This window comes from Aethalodelphis obliquidens, unplaced genomic scaffold, assembly GCF_003676395.1.
Source record: "Aethalodelphis obliquidens isolate GAN/ISIS:26980383/991018 unplaced genomic scaffold, ASM367639v1 scaffold78, whole genome shotgun sequence".
In the NCBI taxonomy this organism is placed as follows: Eukaryota; Metazoa; Chordata; class Mammalia; order Artiodactyla; family Delphinidae; genus Aethalodelphis; species Aethalodelphis obliquidens.
This window is the reverse complement of record NW_020838022.1, coordinates 3,099,499-3,122,422: the sequence shown is the minus strand read 5'-3', so window position 1 is coordinate 3,122,422 and position 22,924 is coordinate 3,099,499. Positions and strand designations below refer to the sequence as shown.

Genomic DNA, 22,924 nt, shown 5'->3' with positions numbered 1-22,924 from the left:
GCTACTCTTCGTTACGGTGCGTGGGCTTCTCATTGCGGGGGGCTTCTCTTGTTGTGGAGCATGGGCTCTAGGTGCGTGGGCTTCAGAGCGCAGGCTCAGTAGCTGTGGCGCACGGGCTTCATCGCTCCACGGCACATAGGCTCTTCCCGGACCAGGGCTCGAACCCGTGTCCCCTGCATTGGCAGGCGGATTCTTTAACACTGCGCCACCAGGGCAGTCCCTGTGGGTCTATTTTTCTTTTTTCTTTGCGGTACGCGGGCCTCTCACTGCTGTGGCCTCTCCCGTTGCGGAGCACAGGCTCCGGACGCGCAGGCTCAGCGGCCATGGCTCACGCGCTCCGCGGCCTGTGGGATCTTCCCGGACCGGGGCACGAACCCGTGTCCCATGCATCGGCAGGTGGACTCTCAACCACTGCGCCACCAGGGAAGCCCCCTGTGGGTCTATTTTTGAACTCTATTTTTCTATACTTAAACCAATACCACACTGTATTCATTACTGTAGCCTTTTAGTAGGTTTTGAAATCAGGTATGTAAATCCTCAAGATTTCTGAGATTCCTCTGTTCTAGGTTGTTTTTTGCCTTCCATATACATTTTAGAATGTACTTGTCTTTATTTTTTCTTCCAAAAGGGCTTGCTGAGATTTTGACTTCATTAACTGTCTATTTGGGGACAATGGATTTCTTAACAATGAGATTTCCAATCCTCGAATATGGTATATCTCTCCTTTTAGTAGGTCATCTTAAATATACCCCAGCAATTATTTGTGGTTGTCAGTAGAGAAGCCTTAGACATCTGTTGTTAGATTTATTCATATTTATTTTATATTTTATATTACTAATGTAAATGGTATTTTTTATTTCTTTTTTTTCTAATTCTTTGTTGCTAGGATATAGAATTACAGTTTATTTTTTATAATTATTTTATATACCATGGCCTTATAAAATTCACTTATTACTTCTAATAGGGTCTTTTTGTGTAGAGATTCCCAATGGTTTCATACATACACATGATCTGCTAAGCATGATAGTGTTGTCTCTTTTCTAATATTTTGGTTCCTTTATCTCTTTATCTTGAGTTATGGCACTGGCTAGGACTTCCAATATAATGTTAAATAGAAATGGTGAGAATGAATATCCTTGGCTTATTCCCAATCTTAGGGGCAAAAGCTTCCAATATTTCATCATTAAGAATGAGGTTAACTGTGATTTTTCACAAGCACACATTATTCCCTTTATTCCTAGTGTGGTGAGAGTTGTTATCATGAATGAGTATGGAGTTTTGTCAAGTGCTTTTCTGTATCTACTGAAATGATTATATAATTTTCCAATTCATTATATTAATATGGCAAATTATACTGACTTTTGAAGCATGTAATACAAGTACTTAATTTAAAGCTATACAATTCCCTACATTTCCTTCCCTCTTGAGCTGCATCCCCAAATTTTGATATGTCACATTTCATTTTCATCCAATTTTAAATCATTATAATTACTCTTGTGATTTCCTCTTTGTCCCATGTGTTGTTTAGATGTGTATTATTTAATATCCAAATATTTAGGGATAATCTATTTCTAATATAATATCTTTTGAGACTTTATATGATTCCTATCTTCTGAAATTTATTATTTCTTTTGTGATCCAACATATAATCTATCTTGGTGAATGTTCCATGTATACTTAAAAATAATGGTGTATTCTGCAGTTGTTGGGTGTCAATTTTGAATAAATGCCAACTGGTTCAGGTTGTTGGCCTATCAGACTTTTCTGATTACTAATTGTCTAAATAATTCAGTAATTCAATAATTATCAAAAAAAAACCTTTGAAAGGTGGCCCAGATTTAGAGAAACAAACAAACAAACAAACAAACAAAAACACAAACAAGAAGTGACTCTATTTTGGGGATTCCCATGTGACCCAATATTTATATTGAGCCCTATCACCCTTAGATTTTGTTTCATGTCATAAATGAAATTTAGAACCAAGTAAGTTACTCCTGGCCTATTAGATTCATTTAAACACAAGGTAACATCACCTAGAATTCAAATACAAGTCCAAAACTAGGAATTCAAAGGAAATATGTACATAAAATAATAATAATCTTGTTCACAGACAAATTTGTTGTTTTTGTGCTGCCTTTTTATAGATAGCTCAGTATCAGGTGAAAAATTTATAAGAATACTGGTTTGTGTACAGAAATTTCATGTACTAATGCTTGGGTTAATAGAAAGGAACATTCTCATTGCTTCGTCATATCTTCACACATTAAGTCTTGGGAACAGACACAGGGTATGTTTGTGCGCGTGTGCGTGCGCACGTGCATGCACAAACGTGTAGCAGAAACCTACCATAAGGAAATAGCATGCTCTTAGAACTGAGTAAAAACACACTGGTGAAGCATCCTTGGACAGTAAGGCTGGTTCCTTAAAATCATATCATCAGTATTTAGTTCTGAAGGATCTCTTATAAGACAGCACTGTACATGAAACTTTCTTTCAAACCTATCAACCTTGTAGAGAAAAGTTTAACATGTTTAAAACATCTCTATTCATTAATTTAAAACTATTAAGGGAAAAAATTAAATCCTAGCTAACATAATGTGCTTGCAGCTCTATTTCTAAGTGCAGAGAGGTTCTTACCCTATGCCAATTACATATTTGGTGGAGCTTTAAAATTTTTAGCCTTTAAACAAATAGCATACAGTCAAGTTCATATTATACCTGTAACTTTGGCATTCTGAAACCTATAGTCACCGACTAAAACCTGCAAGCTGGGGCTTCCCTGGTGGCACAGTGGTTAAGAATCCACCTGCCAATGAAAGGGACATGGGTTCGATCCCTGGTCTGGGAAGATCCCACATGCCGCGGAGCAACTAAGCCCTGTGCCACAACTACTGAGCCTGCGCTCCAGAGCCCGTGAGCCACAACTCCTGAAGCCCAGGCACCTAGAGCCCATGCTCCACAACAAGAGAAGCCACCGCAATGAGAAGCCCGCACACCGCAACAGAGTAGCCCCCGCTCGCCGCAACCAGGGAAAGCCTGCACGCACCGACAAAGACCCAACGCAGCCAAAAATAAATAAATTAAAAGAAACAAACAAACAAACAAAAAACCCTGCAAACTGTTCCCTGGAATCAGATCTTCTTTTCTTCTGTTTAGATTTTTCATCAACCTAAATAATAAACTAATTAGTAGCCAATAATGGTAATATAAGGTAATAAAATTAACATCTACGTTGCATTAAAGCTCAGATTTTCACAAACTATTGCACGTATTCAAAGACCTTCATGACACTGTGCTTGAGCCCTCTGACTACAAAAGACTTAGCTCACTAGCAAAAATGGTTATTATGTTAATGACCCATCATTAATTTCACCGTCAGGTGTACACTCTTCCCCCTTTAGGGTCAGAGTACACAGTCAATGTAGCACTTCAGTTAAAGTTATTGACACAATGAAGGCAGAATTATTTCATATAAAATTTCCAAAAGCTTTATGGAAGTTTCATTCAGTCCTCTTCCAAATAATATTTCCTTCTTGCTTTGGGTTCTCTATAATTAAACAGCATATCTGGCAGAAGCATCTTTGCAATCAGTGCTGTATAAAGTCAAACGCATGAGGATAGAATGATAAGACTAAAAAGTCAGTATTCGAACTGATAAAGCAAAGTGTGGCTATGTTGTAAAGTAGCGAACATGGTCCCTGGCACATAGTGGGCATTCATTAAACATGTGATGAATTAATGCATGACTGAAACGACCTAATGTGATGTGATCTGTAGCCATTACAAAGCCTGACGTATCAGCTGAAACATCTGAGCCAAAGGTAAACCACAAAAGAGCATGCAGACTCATAGCATTTCATTCTTTCAAAGCATTTTTCACTCACCAAAGGTTAACATTCCTTTCAGTGAGCTATATAGACATGGCTGAAGCAATGAAAATGAAACACTGATAAGAAATGTGTTATTTCTGCTTCTTGAGACTGTATAACAAAGATACAAGTAAAGCAGAACAATTGATTAGATATCCGTGTGCCCCAGGCGGAGGTCAACATAGTCATGGAGAATTCACCTACCATTGACCCTCAGCATCCTCAAGGAGAAGCTGAATGACATCTCCATTTCTAATCAGGAGGTCTTCTGAGCCTCTCTTCCTGCAATCTGCTAGGGCTTTATATTTGCCTGGAGACTGTAAGGTTGTTTTGAAAAGTGACATTACAAATTTGAATGCAAAACTACTTGCGTAAGTGCCTGTTCTGTGACGTACAGACTTCATTCTTTACGTCAATGGTAAATGTGGTTAGCTGCAGCGGCTTTGAAGTAACAAACAAACACAGAGCAGTTTGTGATGGCAAAAAAAAAAAAAAGCAGGACATGTGTTTATTTAACCTGAAGAATTAATTTTTATTTGCAAAAAGAGCATTACAGCATGAACTACACAGAAAATAACAGAGCACAGCTGATTTAAGTTACATGAATAATAAACATAAATCCAGAAAAAAAACAAGCATGAAGATAATTTTTAAATACTGTTATTTGTAAACTACTCTCATTAAAAATAATTATCTTGGCACATAAAAAAGGCAATGGCCCTGAACAAAGATTTACTAACGCCCCCAAAAGGACTCCTTGCTTTGTTATCGGTTTGCACAGGTAAAAATAATGCGCACAAAAGCTTAGTCCGATAAAAGCATATTAAACCATAATGTTGTGCTTTACTTGGCCTTAATCTTTTTGCAGCTATAATTTTAACTTGATTCATTAATAAGCTAAATAATCCAAGGCACACTGATTGCATTTGGTTACAAGGTAGACAGAGAAGAAATAGTCATCTTCAAGTCCAAACGTATTCTGAGATGAGAATTTTTCCAGCACAGTATCTTATACATTGAATATATGATTTTAAAGAGTAAGAGTACCATAATTAAAACTTTTTTAAAATAAAAGGAAAGAAATAATTAAGTGGTGTTGATTCTTTGCACGTCCAAAGGAATTAACCTGAAAACATTATCCGCATCACTCGGGCTGAACGTCTTTTGAGCAGTATTTTTATCAAATGGGCCGAGGAGCAGGCAGGAAAGAGCTACTTGCCATTTAACAGAGTAGCTTCATTAAAATAGGACAGCCATCTCCGACACCGGCCTCTACAAGGGAAGCAGCACCCATTATTTCTTGTTTTTGACTTGATAAAGCGAGGCTAAAAGATCAGCTCATTCCAACCTGTTTTGCTTTCTAGGTTGGGGGTTATTTAATTGAGGGGGTATGGAATGCACTATATTGTCCCTTGTATGTTTTCCTTAGTAGCACAACTCAGGGAATTCTTGGGAGAAGAGAGGAGAGCTAGTAGGTTTTTCTACATTCCCATCCCCTATGATGAAAGTATTAATCAATTTGGCATATTTGCTTTATTTTCTGACACCATAGCTGGAAAAATGCTTACTGAAGGCTTTCTCGCTTCTTGACAATCCCTTCATAGAGCATCACTCACAGCAAACATTGAAATCCCAACTGGCTTCCCCTGACTTACTGCTCACATCTGAACAACGACCCCTCCTGTCCTCAGATAATGTTACTTCAGGAAATGAAGTTCTTTTTATTTATTCATCTAAATCAGCAATTCTCAAAGTTTGGGAGGCTGACCGTTGGGAGTTCCAAGGGTCTGCAAGGGTCAAAGCTAAATATATTATTTGCCTTTTTCACTCTCATCCTCTCACAAGTCTGAGGACAGGAGGGGTCGTTGTTCAGATGGCAAACGCAAATATGAGAATCCAGCTGTCTTTTCTGAAGCCAGATGTTAAAGAAATTTGCAAAAATATTTCATTTATTATTATTTTTTTTATTGGTTGCACTGTGCAGCTTGCGGGATACCACTTCCCTGACCAGGGGTCGAACCCATGCCCCCTGCACTGGAAGCGCAGAGTCCTAACCACCGGACCGCCAGGGAAGTCCCTTATTTACTTTTTATTTTGTAGGCTGCAAAAATATTTCAAATGCCACTCTTCTCACTAGATTTTTTTGGTTTCAAAAATGTAAATTCATTAAAACGTTTGAGCACTGCCAGTCTAGACAACGAACGCTGGACAAACCTCTTACCAGCTCTGAGCTTCGGCTCAGAGGGAATAAAGCCTCACTAAGACTATGAATATTCAGTGTGAAATCACTTTGAAAACTGTAAACGACCATACAAATACGAATTATGGTCACTGTCTTATTAGTGGAAAGAATATTCTGTTGCTTTTTAAAAGAAAGCATTCCAGCGTCGATGCACCTTTGGGATTCTCCATGCCATTACTCCCTCACCCCAACACCAGAACTGCCAAACTGGATTTATTCCTCTGCAAAGCACCAAGGAACAGGCCACTACAAAGCACCGTTCCTAAACAGTCCTAACTCCCCTCTAATAATCCACCAGGGTCCTAACAACACTGCAAACTAGTTCTTCTATAAAACACTTCCTTCTACCCTAAAGCAACCTTTACTTTCATGGGGTGCCCTCTTGCTGTGATATGCTGAGATCTGTAGCCTTAGCATGTTTTTTGACAGCCCACTAAAATATATTCCCCAGATGGTATTAAATAGTTTTTAATGTGTAATGTTTATTTCCTATACTTTCTAATCTGGAATCTAAACTGATTTCTAAGTATATCTGAACCTCCTTTGTGCTCTGATTTTATCTCACATGCCCAGATTGAAAACAGACTGGTGAAGCTCAATTAAAGATAAAATTGGTCACGATATGGGACTTGGAATGATTGACTATCTCATCAACTTCAGTAGGAGCTCCATGTATAGCTCAAACAAGTTCTCACAGAGATAAAGGTGCTTACTGAATGTTCACAGTAAGACTTGATTCAAATCTTTTGGCTGTGGAAATGACCTCATGACCTCAAGGATACTGACAAAGGATTGCCCCATGTGCCTCACCTATTTCATCAATAAAATTGCTTGAAGGGTTTTTATTTATCTTAATATGTCATTACTAACCATTAGAGGCCTTTCTTCTTCATTGTCATCATAAGAAGAGTAGAAATAGTTACTGGGCCATTCCTCAGGCTCAACAGAGATTTCTGAAGGTGACGACATCTCAGTCCAAACTGTAAGAAAAACATGGAGGGTGGCAGTTACTGGTCCACCACAAGGAGAGAAGTAAAATGAAGTGTAATAATCAAGGCCATACCCTTCAATGGTCCAAGAATAGTATCTTTTGTAATAAAACCTCCAATGAGGTTGTACTAGTTTAGAATTTCTGATATTTCAGAAAGGGCCTAGAATATCTACACTTCTTTTACTTTTTAGGATAGTTTCCTGTTGGGGGGGGGTGGGAGTTATTACAGATAATAATAAGTTAAATAACATTCCAGAGAACATTTATCCCTTCTTATAGAAAATCATCTCTTCCAAAAATTCTTTCTATAGCATTCTTCTTGGTCCCACTTAAATAGCACTTATAACATTCTACCTGGTAATATTGTTATTTCGGACTTGTCGTATCTCTTTTATTAGGCAGGAACCATGTGTTACACATTGTGTGTCTCATAAGAACCTGCCTGCAAGAGATGCTTAATTAATAAAATGCATTGAACTGGTATGGATGAAGCAATCTGATATAGGCAGAGAAATGACAGCATTTCATCTTGGCCACACTAAACTATTCATGTAACCTTGGAAGAGTCATGTTAACTTTCTCTGACTTGGTTTCCTCATCTGTCAAATGAAGGCAGTGGTACTAGGCTCCCTCCTGATGGCTCAGGGGGCCACAGTATAGATGACCTGAGGGAAGTGACACGTAAATGGAGAACTGAAGCTGAGCAAGGTTGTTGTTCCTTGTTTCTCCTCAGCTAGTAGAGAAGTCTTCCAGATTAAGGAACATCATATTTAAGCACTGAGTATCAGGCACCCCGTTAGGCATTTCCTCAGGGAAGTCTATGCTGTTGATCCCAGAGTTGTTGAGGTGACCCTTGCAGGTGCTTCGGAAGCGCCTTCCCTGTTATCACACTATCAAATTGAATTTTCATTGCTTTATCTTTCTACTCTCCTAGCTTCGTGGGGATGGCAGCTGAGTGTATCTCAGTTAGCCTGTATGCCCAGAGTACTGCACAGTTCCTGGCACACAGGCTGTTATGTTTGTTAAATTAAACAAATTGTTTTAAATCCCTTTAAATGACCCAATTTGCAAAATAAAAAGAAATATTCCTGAGCTGTAAATGACTCTTCTCTATTCATTAAACTTACAGTGAGTCAAGCAAGTGTGCATCCCTTGATGCAGGATGTGTTTTATTCACCTCTGTATCCTGTGTAGGAGGGGCTCCCAAACTTGAGAAGGTTCCAGAAAGAATCACATGAAGAACTTGTTACATTACAGCTGGCTGGGTCTCACTCCCAGAGTTTTTGATTCAGAAGGTCTGGGATGGAGCCAGAGCATTTGCCTTCTTAACAAGTTTCCAGGTGATGCTGATGCTACTGGTCCACGGACCACACTTTGACAACCTCTGCTCAGCCGAGTATCTTGCATATACACAAGACAGAAGAGTCTTCTAAAAAATGGGTTAACTTTGTTTTCTCCATATAAAGTGAATAGATGGGTAGATTTCTCAAGTTAACCACGGGAGGAAACAATTTGCACAGCCATGAGTTCTGCCTTCGGATGAGCATTACACATACCTGTATTTGCTTCTGCCCGAACTGACGCGATGGCCTCACCGACTTCCACCATAGCGCTGGTGTGCTCCAAGTCAGTTTCCTCAGCACCTATAAAAGCTCCCTGTTGCCTTCTGAAATAGTAAATATGTAAAAACTGGTAAGCTTTTTTTCAGTTTAAGAGTAATAAGAAATTTTAAATGGTATTTCTTCTACTAATACCATGTGTTAAGAACATAGTCTAAGAATCCACTCAAACAGAGCTGATTTTCCCCCTTATTTAAGTCTGCGTGATAACAGCTCATAATATACAAAAGCTTTAATCCTGGGATCCAAGCCAGCATGGAAAGAAAAGGCTCCTTTCTGGACCCAAGGCAGGTATATTGTTTAAAATCCCTGTTTCATATTATATTGTATACCCAAAATTTGCTAAGAGGTAAATGCTAAATGTTCTCACCACAGACACAAAAAAGGATAACTATGTGAGGTGATGGATATGTCAATTAGCTTGATTGTGTTGATTATTTCACAGTGTATATGTATGTCAAATCATCAAATTTTACTCTTTTTTAAAAATATCTTTATTGGAGTATAATTGCTTTACAATGGTGTGTTAGTTTCTGCTTTATAACAAAGTGAAATCAGCCATACATATACATATATCCCCATATTTCCTCCCTCTTGCATCTCCCTCCCACCCTCCCTATCCCACCCCTCTAGGTGGTCACAAAGCACAGAGCTGATCTCCCTGTGCTATGTGGCTGCTTCCCACTAGCTATCTATTTTACGTTTGGTAGTGTATATATGTCCATGCCACTCTCTCACTTCGTCCCAGCTTACCCTTCCCCCTCCCCACGTCCTCAGGTCCACTCTCTACGTCTGCATCTTTATTCCTGTCCTGCCCCTAGGTTCTTCAGAACCTTTTTTGTTTTTTTAGATTCCATATATATGCGTTAGCATATGGTATCAAATTGTACTCTTTAAACGTATATAATTTTAATTGTCAACTATAACTCAGTAAGTTGGAAAAATATAAACAACAAAAAAAACCCTATTGTTCTATGAACTTTTAACTTCAATGAATTAGGCAAAGTGTATATGAATGACAATGAAACCTCAATCTGATTAATACTGTTGAGTTGTATCAGCTACTATAGAGTCAATTGCTCCATGAAATCTAAAGACTTTACTTCCAGAATACATGATAAAACACTGAGTATTGTGAACCGTGGAAAATAAAGACTTCCACCGTGATTTTAAAATAGTTCTCCTGCGGCTCCCCTGGTGGCGCAGTGGTTAAGAATCCACCTGCCAATGCAGGGGACACAGGTTCGAGGCCTGGTCCAGGAAGATCTCACATGCCGTGGAGCAACTAAGCCCGTGTGCCACAACTACCGAAGCCTGTGCTCCTAGAGCCCGTGCTCTGCAACAAGAGAAGCCACCGCAATGAGAAGCCCGCGCACTGCAACGAACAGTAGCCCCCGCTCGCCACAACTACAGAAAGCCTGTCCGCAGCAACAAAGACCCAATGCAGCCAAAAATAAATAAATAAAAAATAAACTAAAATGGTTCTCCTAAAGCCTCAGATGAATCAACATACTTTGCACCAGATCTTAGCTACCTGTGAAAGATGATGTGCAACAGAGAAAAAGAGTATTTTTATTTTTATTGGAGTACAGTTGATTCACAATGTTGTATTAGTTTCTGCTGTACAGCACAGTGAATCAGTCATACATATACATACATCCACTCTTTTTTAGGCTCTTTTCCCAGATAGGTAATTAGATAGTATTGAGTAGAGCTCCCTGTGCAGTAGGTCCTTATTAGTTATCTATTTTATCTATAGTCGTATGTATATGTCAGTCCCAATCCCCCAATTTATCCCTCCCTCACCTCCCCCCGACCCCGTAACAGTAAGTTTATTTTCTACATCTGTGACTCTATTTCTGTTTTGTAAATAAGTTCATTTGTACCATTGAAAAAGAGTACTTTTAATAAGTCCTTCAATGATCCCTACATCATGCAGATGCTGTGTGGTGAATTTGTGTGCCAAGGCTTTGGAATCACCGTGAGGATTCTTTCTGCATATATGTAAATGTTGTACGGAAACTCCACCTTTTAAGATTCCTAGAGGTGGAATACAATGGCCACATCTCTAAACCAGCAGCAAAGCTATCATTGAGGATAGCTGCCTTCCTCAAAGACGTTGTGGTTGTGTCCAGGCACAGCCCCCGCCCCACAGCCTCCGCCCCGGGGATCCAGACCTCCTCTCTAGCTACACAGAGAGGCCAAGTCACCAGCAAGTGGTCTCCATCAAGAGACCACAAAGCTGCAGGCCAGTATTAGCTGCCAGTACTTCATCATTCTTATACCTCTCCTTCTCCAATCAGATTGAAGGTGCCCAGAAATACTTTGAAGAGAAAGCCATGAGTGTAGCCGCTTTTGCCAGCAGCCTACATGCAACTCCCCCCAGGGTATACTGAGAACAAAGCACTTATAATCGTGTTTAAAAATTAGCCCAGACTATTTTTTTTTTTTTTGAGGCAAGGAATACGACTTTATTTGGAAAGCTGGCAGACCGAGAAGATGGCAGACTAATGTCTCAAAATAACCATCTTATCAGGGTCTGGATGCCAGTTTCTTTTATAGAATCCGAGAGGGAAATAAAGTAAAAAGGCATAATAGTGAGAGGCGGGGAGGAAGTAAAGTAAAAAGGGCCATCAGTCTTGCAAAACATCTCCTGGGGGAGGGGATGTGTTAATTTCTTCTTTCTTGCCGCCATCCACGGGTCAAGATGTTTCCCTGAACAAAGGCACTTCCTTATATTCTTTTCAACATCAGGGGAACAGTGGGATAACTACTAAGGACTATCAGGCTGCAAGTCCAAGAGCAGAACTGAGAAAATGTTTATAGAATTTGATGAGTTATTGCTAAAAGGCCAGGTAATTTTTGTCTGATAGTTTAATTACATTGTTTCATGTTATATACGGAAAACAGAAGATTGGAGAGTGGTATTTCTTAAAGTATAATCACTTACTCATTCCGCTGAGAAGAAAGATTCTGTTCTGTTAACTGATTATGTTGTTCTTGTTTTTTAACTGTGAAATAAAACAAAGATTATATAAGCATTGTTCGGAAGCCACACTTCTTACTTCCTTGAGGACCAATGACCTTCACATATGCACACACACACACCCCAATCCCATTTGAGTTCACCTTCACAGACTTGAAACAGCCAGAGGGAAGGCCAGTCTGAATTTGGAATATAGAAAAGGGTCGAACCATGTAATATTTTATTCAAGAAATTCAAGTTTATAACTAGCACCACCCCCAGGCCAACATTACCAAGCACTGATTACTGAGGTCCTAAGCAGAGTTGCCTCATGGGAAGCATTTAGAATTAACACATTCAGATTGCTCTATCACTGCACCACTGCTTCTCAGGCACTAGAGCTCATCTTCCATTGTAAAATTCATTCTCCGAAATAGTTTAAACAGCCTCCTGCATCTTGATCTCCTACTAATGAGTTGAGCAAACCATTTCATTATAAATAGTAGAAAGTAAATATCAGCCCCATTCCCTGTAAAAATTATCACAGAATCTGAGTCACTGAGCCGTTCTTGTACTTCTTGTTCTGGAGAATGCGTGAACTTACCTGTCATAAGTTCCTGTTGCTTCAACAAAATACTTCTGATTTCTTTTAACCACATCATCTTCACATCTACATTTGAAGCCTAAAGATTTAAAAAGCAGGGGAGGAGAGGACATGTTTCCTTTTTAGAACGATGCTTTAATAATAAAACAAATGTCACTAAGTATATCAAACACGATTTACATCCTGAACCACCATAATCCAACTCTAACATTTTGATTCTTAAAACTTCTAAGAAGCAAATAAGTAGCCATCGGATTAGATGAAATAACAGCCCAAAGCATTTCGAAATTGGCCTTCAATAATAATGCTCAGAGAAGCGTGAAATATAAATCTCACTTATTTTTTCTTTTAAATATATAAATGTTTTTATGTTTAATTTTGGTAAAACAAAACAAGTTCTACTGTTTCTGAAAAGACAATCTATTGTAGGGACTTCCCTGGCAGTCCAGTGGTTAGGACTCGGTGCTTTCACAGCCGAGGGCCGGGGTTCGATCCCTGGTCAGGGAACTAAGATCCTGAAAGCCATGTGGTGCGGCCAAAAAAAAAAGACTCTTTGAAATGACAATAATCTCTTGAAATGTTCTAATTCCTCTCTTCTTCCGTGAGACAGGTTGAAGCTTACAGCATGTCTGGCCAGGACTTTAACCACATTCTTTAGAAAAAACAATCCGATCTGAATCATCACATCGCCCTGTCTCGTAATCAGGTCCTCTCTGAATGCTGAGCACAAGAGGAACTCAGAACTGTTATAAATCTGTAACTCAAGAGACTTGATGGGGACAGAGAAGCACCGGCCAAGCTCTTGGCTATCAGCTCTTGTTGATAAGTCTCCTGGTGTCGTGGTGAAAACTTAAAGCCATAGAAAGCATCACAGACATATCTCAAGTTGAAGAAAACTTCTGCCAAGACATGGAAGTAACCTAAGTGTCCATCGACAGATGAACGGATTTGGAAGATATGGTACATATATACAATGGAATACTACTCAGCCATAAAAAAGTATGAAATAATGCCATTTGCAGCAACACGGATGGACCTAGAGATTATATATGGAATCTAAAAAATAAACAAACTAGTGAATATAACAAAAAAGAAGCAGACTCACAGATACAGAGAACAAACTAGTGGTTACCAGTGGGGAGAGGGAAGGGGGAAGGGGCAATATGGCAGTAGGGGATTAATAGGTACAAACTATTAGGTACAAAATGAGCTACAAGGATATATTGTACAGCACAGGGAATATAGCCAATATTTTACAATAACTATAAATGGAGTATAACCTTTAAAACTTGTGACTCACTGTATTGTACACCTGTAAAATATAATATTATACAGCAACTATACTTCAATAAAAGAAAAAAAGAAAACTTGGTAACTGAGAAAATGTTTAATTGCATCACAAAGAATAATAATCAAATAATATTTAGGTAACTTACAGGAAAGGACTGAGAACTTTTGTAATGTAACCAAAATTATTTTTGTTTGTAAATGCAGACTTTTGTATCTTAAGGCAGGTTATGGTTTCTAGAACAATTCTTAAGTGACCAACCTGGACAATATAAACTTCTTCCTTCCCAGCATACCAGATTTCAAACTTGCGGTCGTCTCCTTTTACATATTCAGTGATTCCAACTTCATCCATCTACAATAAATGAGTCACCATTTTCATGAGCATTTTATTAGGAAAATGAAATTACATTAAATCTACCCCCATCATATTCTAAATGAAACAGAATTTCTCACTTCTGCAAAATATATGTTTTATAATCAAAGAATATGAAATGATAAATACAATCAGAGACCTGAGTGTTTATACACTTTCATTAAACTATGCACTTATATAGTACAGACTACATGCTCCATTCCAGTGAGTGAAACAAATGTTTCAAATCTGAGCATCCAAGTAGTCCATGTAAGATTGAATTCCATTATAAATTAACTGTACAGTATAAAAACAAATTATTGTGTCAAACACAGAAGTAAAACTAATTGAACATTGTGGAAAAGGTCATCCAAAATTAATTTAAATGGTTCTTTTTAATAACTTTATGCCAGATAAGTTAATCTCACAAATTACTACGTATGTCTATAGAAGCCCTACAAGTTATAGACATCCAATTTATGGGTCAGGGGAGAACCAACCAGGTACACAGAAATCCCCTCTATTTCCACCAAGCTCTTGGCCTCTCTAGGAAACAACCTGTCATGGGACAGTGATGTCTTCTTGTAGCCAGTGGAAATTAGGTATGCAATATCCCTTCCCTACCATAGTTTTTATTCTCTTTCATATGATTGTGCAAAGCACAAACTCTTCCATTTTCTTTCATCCTGTGCTGCTAGTAGCTTGGTTAATTTCATTTTGAGCAACTTCACTCCCTTGTACACACATTCTCTTTTAGTTTCCTTCTGCCTTCTCTTTCCTTTCAATCATTTCCTAATTAACTAAAGGAATATCTCACTCTCTGTTCCATTTACATGCCTCCCAAATGACCCTAATTAGAGCTGATAAGCATTTAAAGTAGTGCTAGTGAGATCCCCATATCAAGGAAAAGAAAAAGGATTATACTTAGAAATGAAAGAGCCTGTGACATCTACCCTGAATGTACTCAGAAGTTACTTTCAGAATATCCAAAAATATCTTTACATTCCTACTCAACCACTCTAACTAACCTACTTTTGCTCAAACATCAGGTTTTAAGATAAACAATAATCTCATATTCAATCTCTATTTAAATTGATTTTGTTTCAATACATGGTTTTGTTTTAACAGCATGATAAGATGGAAGGCCCATGCGCTAGCTATGTGTGCTGGTACAAGTTGCTTAACCTTTCTGAATTTCAGTTTCCTCAACTATAAAGTGGGAAGAGTACCTATTTCATAGAGTTGATATAAGGATTAAATAGCATGCACTAAAGGCTTAGATAACATGATGAGTTTTTAAAAGTGTGAGTTTGCTTTCTCAACTTTCCCTTATTTGAATAGCAATGGTTTTGCCATTTTTCATTGTATACATAGAGCACAGCATTATAGAGTAAATGAGCTTTTTTGAGTTACTCTGGAAACCTAACCATGATCTCTATCAGACAACACTGTTCTTAGTTCTAAACAATTCACTACAAATGATCCACTGTACATGGATTGTAGATATTTACTCAAATAACACAATATAAAGGTTTTATCAAAAGGTTTTTATTCTACTTATTAAATATTTACTATACCATGAAAACTTACCTTTAGAACCTAGAGGCAGAGTTAAAGCTCTAACTATATGAATATAGTTATATGATATATTATATAATAAATAATATATATAAAAGAACGAGGCTGATTCTACAGTTATACCCTAACTGTGGTCTCCGCCTCACCCTTCACATTTTCACTGATGATTTCTGGTAGCTATGAATATATTTTCTTTATTTTAAAGCATTTTATCTGAAGACATCTTGTTGTATCAAGTGCTCAGGGCCCCAATTTTTAACCTAATTTTCTGTCTTCAGAGTAGTGAGAAGATGTCAACTACCTTGTTAAAAGTCACCCAGTGGGTCAGAACTCTGGGATTATAACCAATAACTACCTATCTTAAGACTTTTATTAGGCAGATCAGCTCGGTGCTTTGCGATGACCTAGAGAGGTGGGATAGGGAGGGTGGGAGGGAGGATCAAGAGGGAGGGGATATGGGGACATATGTATGTATATGGCTGATTCACTTTGTTGTACAACAGAAACTAACACAGTATTGTGAAGCAATTATACTCCAATAAATATCTATTAAAAAAAAACTACTTGAATATTGGGAGGGAAAGCACTTGATATATTAAATGAAAAGTCCATGTTATAAAACTGAAGAAAAAAGACTTTTATTTCTGTATCTGGGATATATAATAGTTACTTCTTGGGTCAGTATTATGAAAAAATTGATCTTGGACTTCCCTGGCAGTCCAGTGGGTAACACTCTGCACTTCCAATGCAGGGGGCATGGGTTTGATCCCTGATCAGGGAACTAGGATCCCACATGCCACGTGGTACAGCCAAAAAAAAAAAACTGATCTTGATTCACAATAACAACACCAACAAAAAAATGTAGCTAGGTTGAACTGCCGTGAAGCAGTTAGAAACAAGATATTGGGTATAAAACAGTAACATAACTGTATCTTGAAAATAGTTTCTGGGATCAAAAAAAGAAAGAAGATGAGAATTATAACAGAATACTATTTATATAAATTAAAACTAAATGGGGGGCTTCCCTGGTGGCGCAGTGGTTGAGAGTCCACCTGCCGATGCAGGGGACATGGGTTTGAGCCTTGGTCCGGGAAGATCCCACATGCCGCGGAGCAACTAAGCCCGTGTGCCACAACTACTGAGCCTGCGCTCTAGAGCCCGCGAGCCACAGCTACTGAAGCCCGTGTGCCTAGAGCCTGTGCTCCATAACAAGAGAAGCCACTGCAATGAGAAGCCTGTGCACCGCAACGAAGAGCAGCCCCCGCTCGCCGCAACTAGAGAGAGCCCGTGTGCAGCAATGAAGACCCAATGCAGCCAAAAATAAATAAATAAAATAAAATAATTAATTAATTTTTAAAAAACTAAATGGGCACAGAACATTAGTGTATACTTAAAAAGAACACACAAACTGAAGGATGTACATCAAATAATACAGGGGTAGAGAGGAGAGGAAGTGTGGGGAATGATAACAAGGAATGAATGAAGGAATGAAAGAATAAACAAGCAAGAACAAGGCCTGCCAGCACGGCGCAGTGGTTACAATCATGGAGACCGAAGCCATCTGCCCGGGTTTGAATCTGTGCTGCACCACTTACTAGCCATGCTGTTGGATGAATTATTCACCTCTCTGGCACTTGGCTTTCTCATCCTCAAAATGGGGTTAATAATAGTTCCTACTTCATATAAAGTTGCTATGTGGATTAAATGAATTAACACTGATATTCATAAACACTTAGAACAGCTCCTAGCAAACAGTGAGTACTACATGTATGTTTGTTAAACTTAAAAACATAGATGATAATAATAAACACATGAACTGAGGAATCTGTAGAACTCAAATGTCTCCATTTGACTAACTGTGACTTTAGGGCCTTTCCTTTGCACAGGAGCAGGCGACTTAAAATATAGCACACAATCAACGTACAGCTGTGGGGCTACGAGATTCCAGCTTGGTACGATGAACTCACGGCAACAGTCCCCTGAAAGTGCATCTGCATTGATCGTATCTACCAAGGGGAAGATTCTGAAACCAGGAACCCAAACTGTTAGGTAACACACTGACTAGTCCTACTAGTAATTATTCAATCCTGGAATCTCATATAAGCAAGAGGAAGAAAGCATGGTGAGGCTTATAAGAGATAGCCTAATTTCCATCTTTCTCTGTCAGCGACATCACCATTTTCCTAGTAATCCTGGTCTAAATCCTTGCAGGCATCACTGACTAATCTCTTTTATTAAGGACACTAGGCATTATTGGGGAATCAAAGAAAAATCAGGCTGATTTTTTTCCTTCAAATGTCAGGTATTATTTATTTTCAGTATCTAGTAAGTCAGTAAGCCTGCCTGTTTACCTGCCATGGAAGTGTTTCTTGCATCTATCCCACCCTCTGTTTCCACAGTAGCCACTGTAGTTCGAAATCTCACAAATTGGTTACCTCATACCAGTCTGTCCTTACTGTGATGTACTTTAGAAACACTCTGTTGGTGTGCCCATCATTGTGACAAATTAAAGGTAAAAAAAGAAAAATAGATACAAGCCAGAAATAGTATATTAGGTAGTAACTAGGTCACACCTAAATGCCCATCGACAGACGAATGGATAAAGAAGATGTGGTACATATATACAATGGAATATTACTCAGCCATAAAAAGGAACGAAATTGGGTCATTTGTTGAGACGTGGGTGTATCTAGAGACTGCCATACAGAGTGAAGTAAGACAGAAAGAGAAAAACAAATATCGTATATTAACGCATATATGTGGAACCTAGAAAAATGGTACAGATGAACCGGTTTGGAGGGCAGAAATTGGGACACATGTAGAGAACAAACGTATGGGGACCAAGGGGGGAAAGTGGCGGGGGCAGGGGGGTGGTATGATGAATTGGGAGATTGGGATTGACATGTATACACTAATATGTATAAAATGGATAACTATAAGAACCTGCTGTATAACAGAATAAGTTAAATTAAATTTAAAAATTAAAAAAAAAAAGTGAACCAAATGGATTTGGGTTCAACGTGGCTATGAAGATAAAGTACCCTCCTCTGGAATAAATATACAGACAGCAAGACATCTGAACCCTGTCTGAGGTCAATTACAAATTCTTGCTTCTCGACAGATGTTTATTAGAGACATAAAAGACCCTTGGAAATTTTGGGGGCTTAGAGGTGGGCGAATATCAAAGGAGCAACTGGGAGACTTCCTTGGTGGCGCAGTGGTCAAGAATCTGCCTGCCAATGCAGGGGACACGGGTTCGCACCCTGGTCCCAGAAGATCCCACATGCCGCGGAGCAACTAAGCCCGTGCGCCACAACTACTGAGCCTGCGCTCTAGAGCCCACGAGCCACAACTACTGAGCCCGCATGCCACAACTACTGAAGCCCACATGCCTAAAGCCCGTGCTCCGCGACAGGAGAAGCCACCGCAATGAGAAGCCCACGCACCGCAATGAAAAGTAGCCGCCGCTCGCCGCAACTAGAGAAAGCCCGCACGCAGCAATGAAGACCCAACGCAGCCAAAAATTAATTAATTAATTAATTATTTGAAAGGAGCAACTGGGCATTTGTTATGAAAACAGTGAGGTTTTTGAACAGTCACTGCTGTGGGTTCAGAAGTGAAGCAGGGAAAGTAGACAGTAGGAAGAAGTCAGAGACCTAACCCTGGGCAGGAACCCCATTAGGAACAGCATGGAGTCGTTGGCCTCTGGGAAGAATCAAAAGCAGGGCCTGCTTCTCCGGTGGCCTCCTGACACAAAGCCCTCGGGCCTGGCTCAGGACACATGGCACGTCCTCTCCATTACCACTGCTGGACATCGCATCAATTCTCAACATGCTAACAACCAAGAAACAGTGGGTGGAGAGTCGAGGGTCATAATTTTCTCCATTTTCCAAATTTTCTTCAGCAAATGCCATACCGCTTTTACAATGTAGAACTTGAAAGATAAAATTAATTAGGTGTGAAAAAAATCAAATTTGCCAATTACAGACTCATGTGGATTGGAGGCTCCTCTTGTCAAATGTCAAAACCAGCTGGGAGTGTCACTGGATTGCCAGTAACTTCCTCAAACAATACTGCTCTCATTTTAATACCAAACTAACATTAGGACACAATGGCAGTTTGGGTTATGGGAGAGAAGAAAGTAATTTCTAAGGATCGGACAGGACAGGTGTGGGCAGGATTCAGCGGTAGGTGGCTTTGCACACCCAGGAAGGGAGGGGATGGAGGAGGGATACAATGGGAATGTGCTAACCATAAAAGTGATCCATTTTTAAATCACACGGAAAAAAAGGAAGAAACTCTTTCCTCCTTGACTCTCCCGTATGAGAAAAGCTCCTTGCTACCAAGACCAAGAACTCCACCTGGTGCCATTGGTAAGAGAGTGCTAATGGGGGAGCCTGTGTCACTGCCCACAATTTCAAACTGTGCCGTGCAGGAGTCTAGGGCGCCCCCTTGGGGACTGCCTGGGACTGAAGTGAGAGAGGAAAGGAAGGAGGCCACGGTCTGTCCTCCGTGGCTCTCATTTCAGGTAGAAAAGTTCTGCTTCACCTGACTTCTCTCTAAGATTTCTACTTAAGGTTCCATGGGTGGGAGCGTGCGAAATGGGTGGTGAAGGGGGAGTCAAAGGGTACAAACTTCCCGTTATAAAATAAATAAGTCCTAGGGCTGTAATGCACAGCATGGTGGCTATGGGTACCACGGTTAATAATACTGTACTTCATATTTGAAACTTGCTAACAGATTAGATCTTAAAAGTTCCCATCACAAGAAAAAAAGGTTTGTAACTATGTGTGGTGATGGATGTTACTTGTGGTGATCATTTCACAACATATACAAATATTGAATCATTACACTGTACACCTGAAACTAATGTGATGTTATATGTCAGTTATACCTCAATTTAAAAAAAAAAGATTTTCTTTTAAAAAAAGATGTGCAACTAAAGTATAAGAGTATATATACTTTTTCAGCCCAGTCATCTGAGCTGAAAAAGTGTACAAACTGGAATACAGTATATGTATACATGAAAGACTATTACATTACACAATTCAAACAGTCTTACTTTCAAACAGTGCTTAAAACTGTACGACGGGTATCGATCAGAGCCTTCTCTGCTTTCAACACGCCTTTTGCAAAAAACAATGGCTTTTTCGTACAAGAAAAGGTGCCGCTGCATCGGCTTGAATCTAGCAAAATCCTTCATCTTTGTAGCACCTTTCTTGTGCCCAATCCAAACGCTGAATGCACCCTGCGTTATCATCTTGCCCAGCTCATTTAAGTTTCCCTGGAATGGAAAACCCAAACTCATTAGTACAAGGCAGAGCAACATTCAGATCTCTGACATCAATATTACAGTGTTTAGATTGAGTTACTAAAACCCTGAAGCGTATATTTATAGTTTTTAAAGTTTCATTCATCATAACTTTTCACAGGAAAACATGCCATGTGTCACCCAGTTACAAAATGACTGTGGGACCAGGAGATAGAAGAAGCCTCCTTTTCCCTGGCTTCATGTTTCCATTACTTCCTCAATCCTAATCGGTAAATGACCTCTCCCAGTCCAAGTTTTCCCACGGGGGGCAGTTAACTCTAAAGATTTGATCTCTTTCTTCCATCTCTATCCTGGACTGAGGCAAAGAGCAATTCTGGGACCATATGCCTCCTTAGAATAGACCCAAACATTCCAGCAAGCGGGATCTCCCAAGGTCTGCACTTGGGGGTAGGCCTTGTTAGGGACAAGGGGAATGTCGTAAATCCATCTGGCTGCTGATCTGAAGCCAATTTTCCACTTAGCATCATAAGTAATAATGCTGACATTCGGATCCTTCATTTGTCTGCCTCTTACGTCTTATTTCTCAGTTGATTCCAGGAGAGGAAGAAAGAGATGTTAACATGCTTACCCTGCAACAATCATTATGATCTACTTACGATATAGCCATTTATTGCAATCTGATGCATTGAGTCATTAACTGACTTCAGTAAATCCAGTATCATGTCAAGTGCCTCCTTTAATTGCACAGATCCTTCGCAGTCTTTGCTATATTTTAATAGCTCCTGTAATTAGAAGTCAAGAATTAATATTAGGCTGATATTAATAACTGGAGAAAATGAATACATTTTTGGCTAACACGCTTTCGAGGAGGAATCCAAAGATAATGGCAGTTTTTCGAGTAATTTCTTTCATATGCTATTTGTCACATTAATACTATATTTAATAACAATGTCAAAACCGGGGAAGAAATGGAATAGTGACTAAACAGTAGAAAGCAAAGGGCATTCAATGCTTCTGGAGCTGGAGAACTATAGGTATTAGGACACGCTAGAGATCTGTTTTTAAAGCAATTACACATTTTTTGGTCCTCCACTTACAGCAATTCATTTTATTCATTATGCATATACCATAGAACGTTGTAAAAAGACATTTTAAAACAGGCTGTGTTGTATTTATACTTAACGTGACATTTTTGGAATCCTTTCACATGACTCAGAGGTGTGCCGTCTTCATTTTTCATTGAGAAGGCCCATAGGAAATACAGTCTCAAAACTATAGGAAATACAGTCTCAAAACTATATTTGTTTAGTGCTGCTTAACAACAGTGAAAGTTCTGCAGTCAGGGTTATCCATATATCAGTGTACCTTGTATGGACGATTAAATAGCTAGAAGCATTGATTCAACTGCTAAATCCAGCTGTCCCAGTCAGGAAGCCTACCTATTTCTAGTGCTTACTAGTCAGCTGCTTCCGTTTTAATGGCTTTGCCACATTTGACCCAAAGAAGTAAGTAAAGAAAGAAACAAATGTTTCATGCAATTACCTTCAACAGTAACTGATATTTAGTAATCCGTTGCACTGGTTTCAGTAAATAGGAATCTAGACCAAGTCTGTGTTTCAATTTTCTTTGACATTCCTGTCATTAAAATACAATGATCAATAAATTTAAATTGGCATTTACCTATGAAAATGTCAAATGTTCATTGATTAGACCCAATGCACGCATGTTTCTTACATCTCAAGGAAAAGTTACCAGAAAAATTGCTGTTATATATGGTATGGAAATTGTAAGAGGCAGTATGTCTAAAACACTACAGTAAACTTTATTTCAAGGGTCGGAGAGGTAGAAAATCCCCAAATTTCAAAGACTAAAAAGTTTTTATATATAAATTCACAATGATGTAGAATGCTTAAAAAGTAAGAAAGCAGGGCTTCCCTGGTGGCGCAGTGGTTGAGAGTCCACCTGCCGATGCAGGGGACGCGGGTTCGCGCCCCGGTCTGGGAAGATCCCACATGCCGCAGAGCGGCTGGGCCCGTGAGCCATGGCCGCTGAGCCTGCGCGTCCGGAGCCTGTGCTCCGCAACGGGAGAGGCCATAGCAGTGAGAGGCCCGCGTACCGCAAAAAAAAAAAAAAAAAAAAAAA

The 22,924-nt window shown here is 39.3% G+C and overlaps 1 protein-coding gene across 1 annotated transcript in view; it reads right to left on the bottom strand.

The window, feature by feature from the left end:
• Positions 1 to 4,385: 4,385 nt before the first annotated feature.
• Positions 4,386 to 22,924, bottom strand: part of MCF2 (MCF.2 cell line derived transforming sequence) — a 55,892-nt gene continuing 37,353 nt past the window's right edge. The window contains exons 18-26 of the mRNA XM_027092451.1: positions 22,325 to 22,417; positions 21,439 to 21,564; positions 20,573 to 20,794; positions 13,840 to 13,932; positions 12,291 to 12,369; positions 11,672 to 11,732; positions 8,659 to 8,768; positions 6,982 to 7,091; positions 4,386 to 5,141 (exon numbers count right to left, since the gene is read on the bottom strand). Coding sequence (XP_026948252.1) covers positions 5,109 to 5,141; positions 6,982 to 7,091; positions 8,659 to 8,768; positions 11,672 to 11,732; positions 12,291 to 12,369; positions 13,840 to 13,932; positions 20,573 to 20,794; positions 21,439 to 21,564; positions 22,325 to 22,417 — 927 coding nt within the window. The 3' untranslated portion in view covers positions 4,386 to 5,108. The remainder of the gene's footprint in view (positions 5,142 to 6,981; positions 7,092 to 8,658; positions 8,769 to 11,671; positions 11,733 to 12,290; positions 12,370 to 13,839; positions 13,933 to 20,572; positions 20,795 to 21,438; positions 21,565 to 22,324; positions 22,418 to 22,924) is intronic.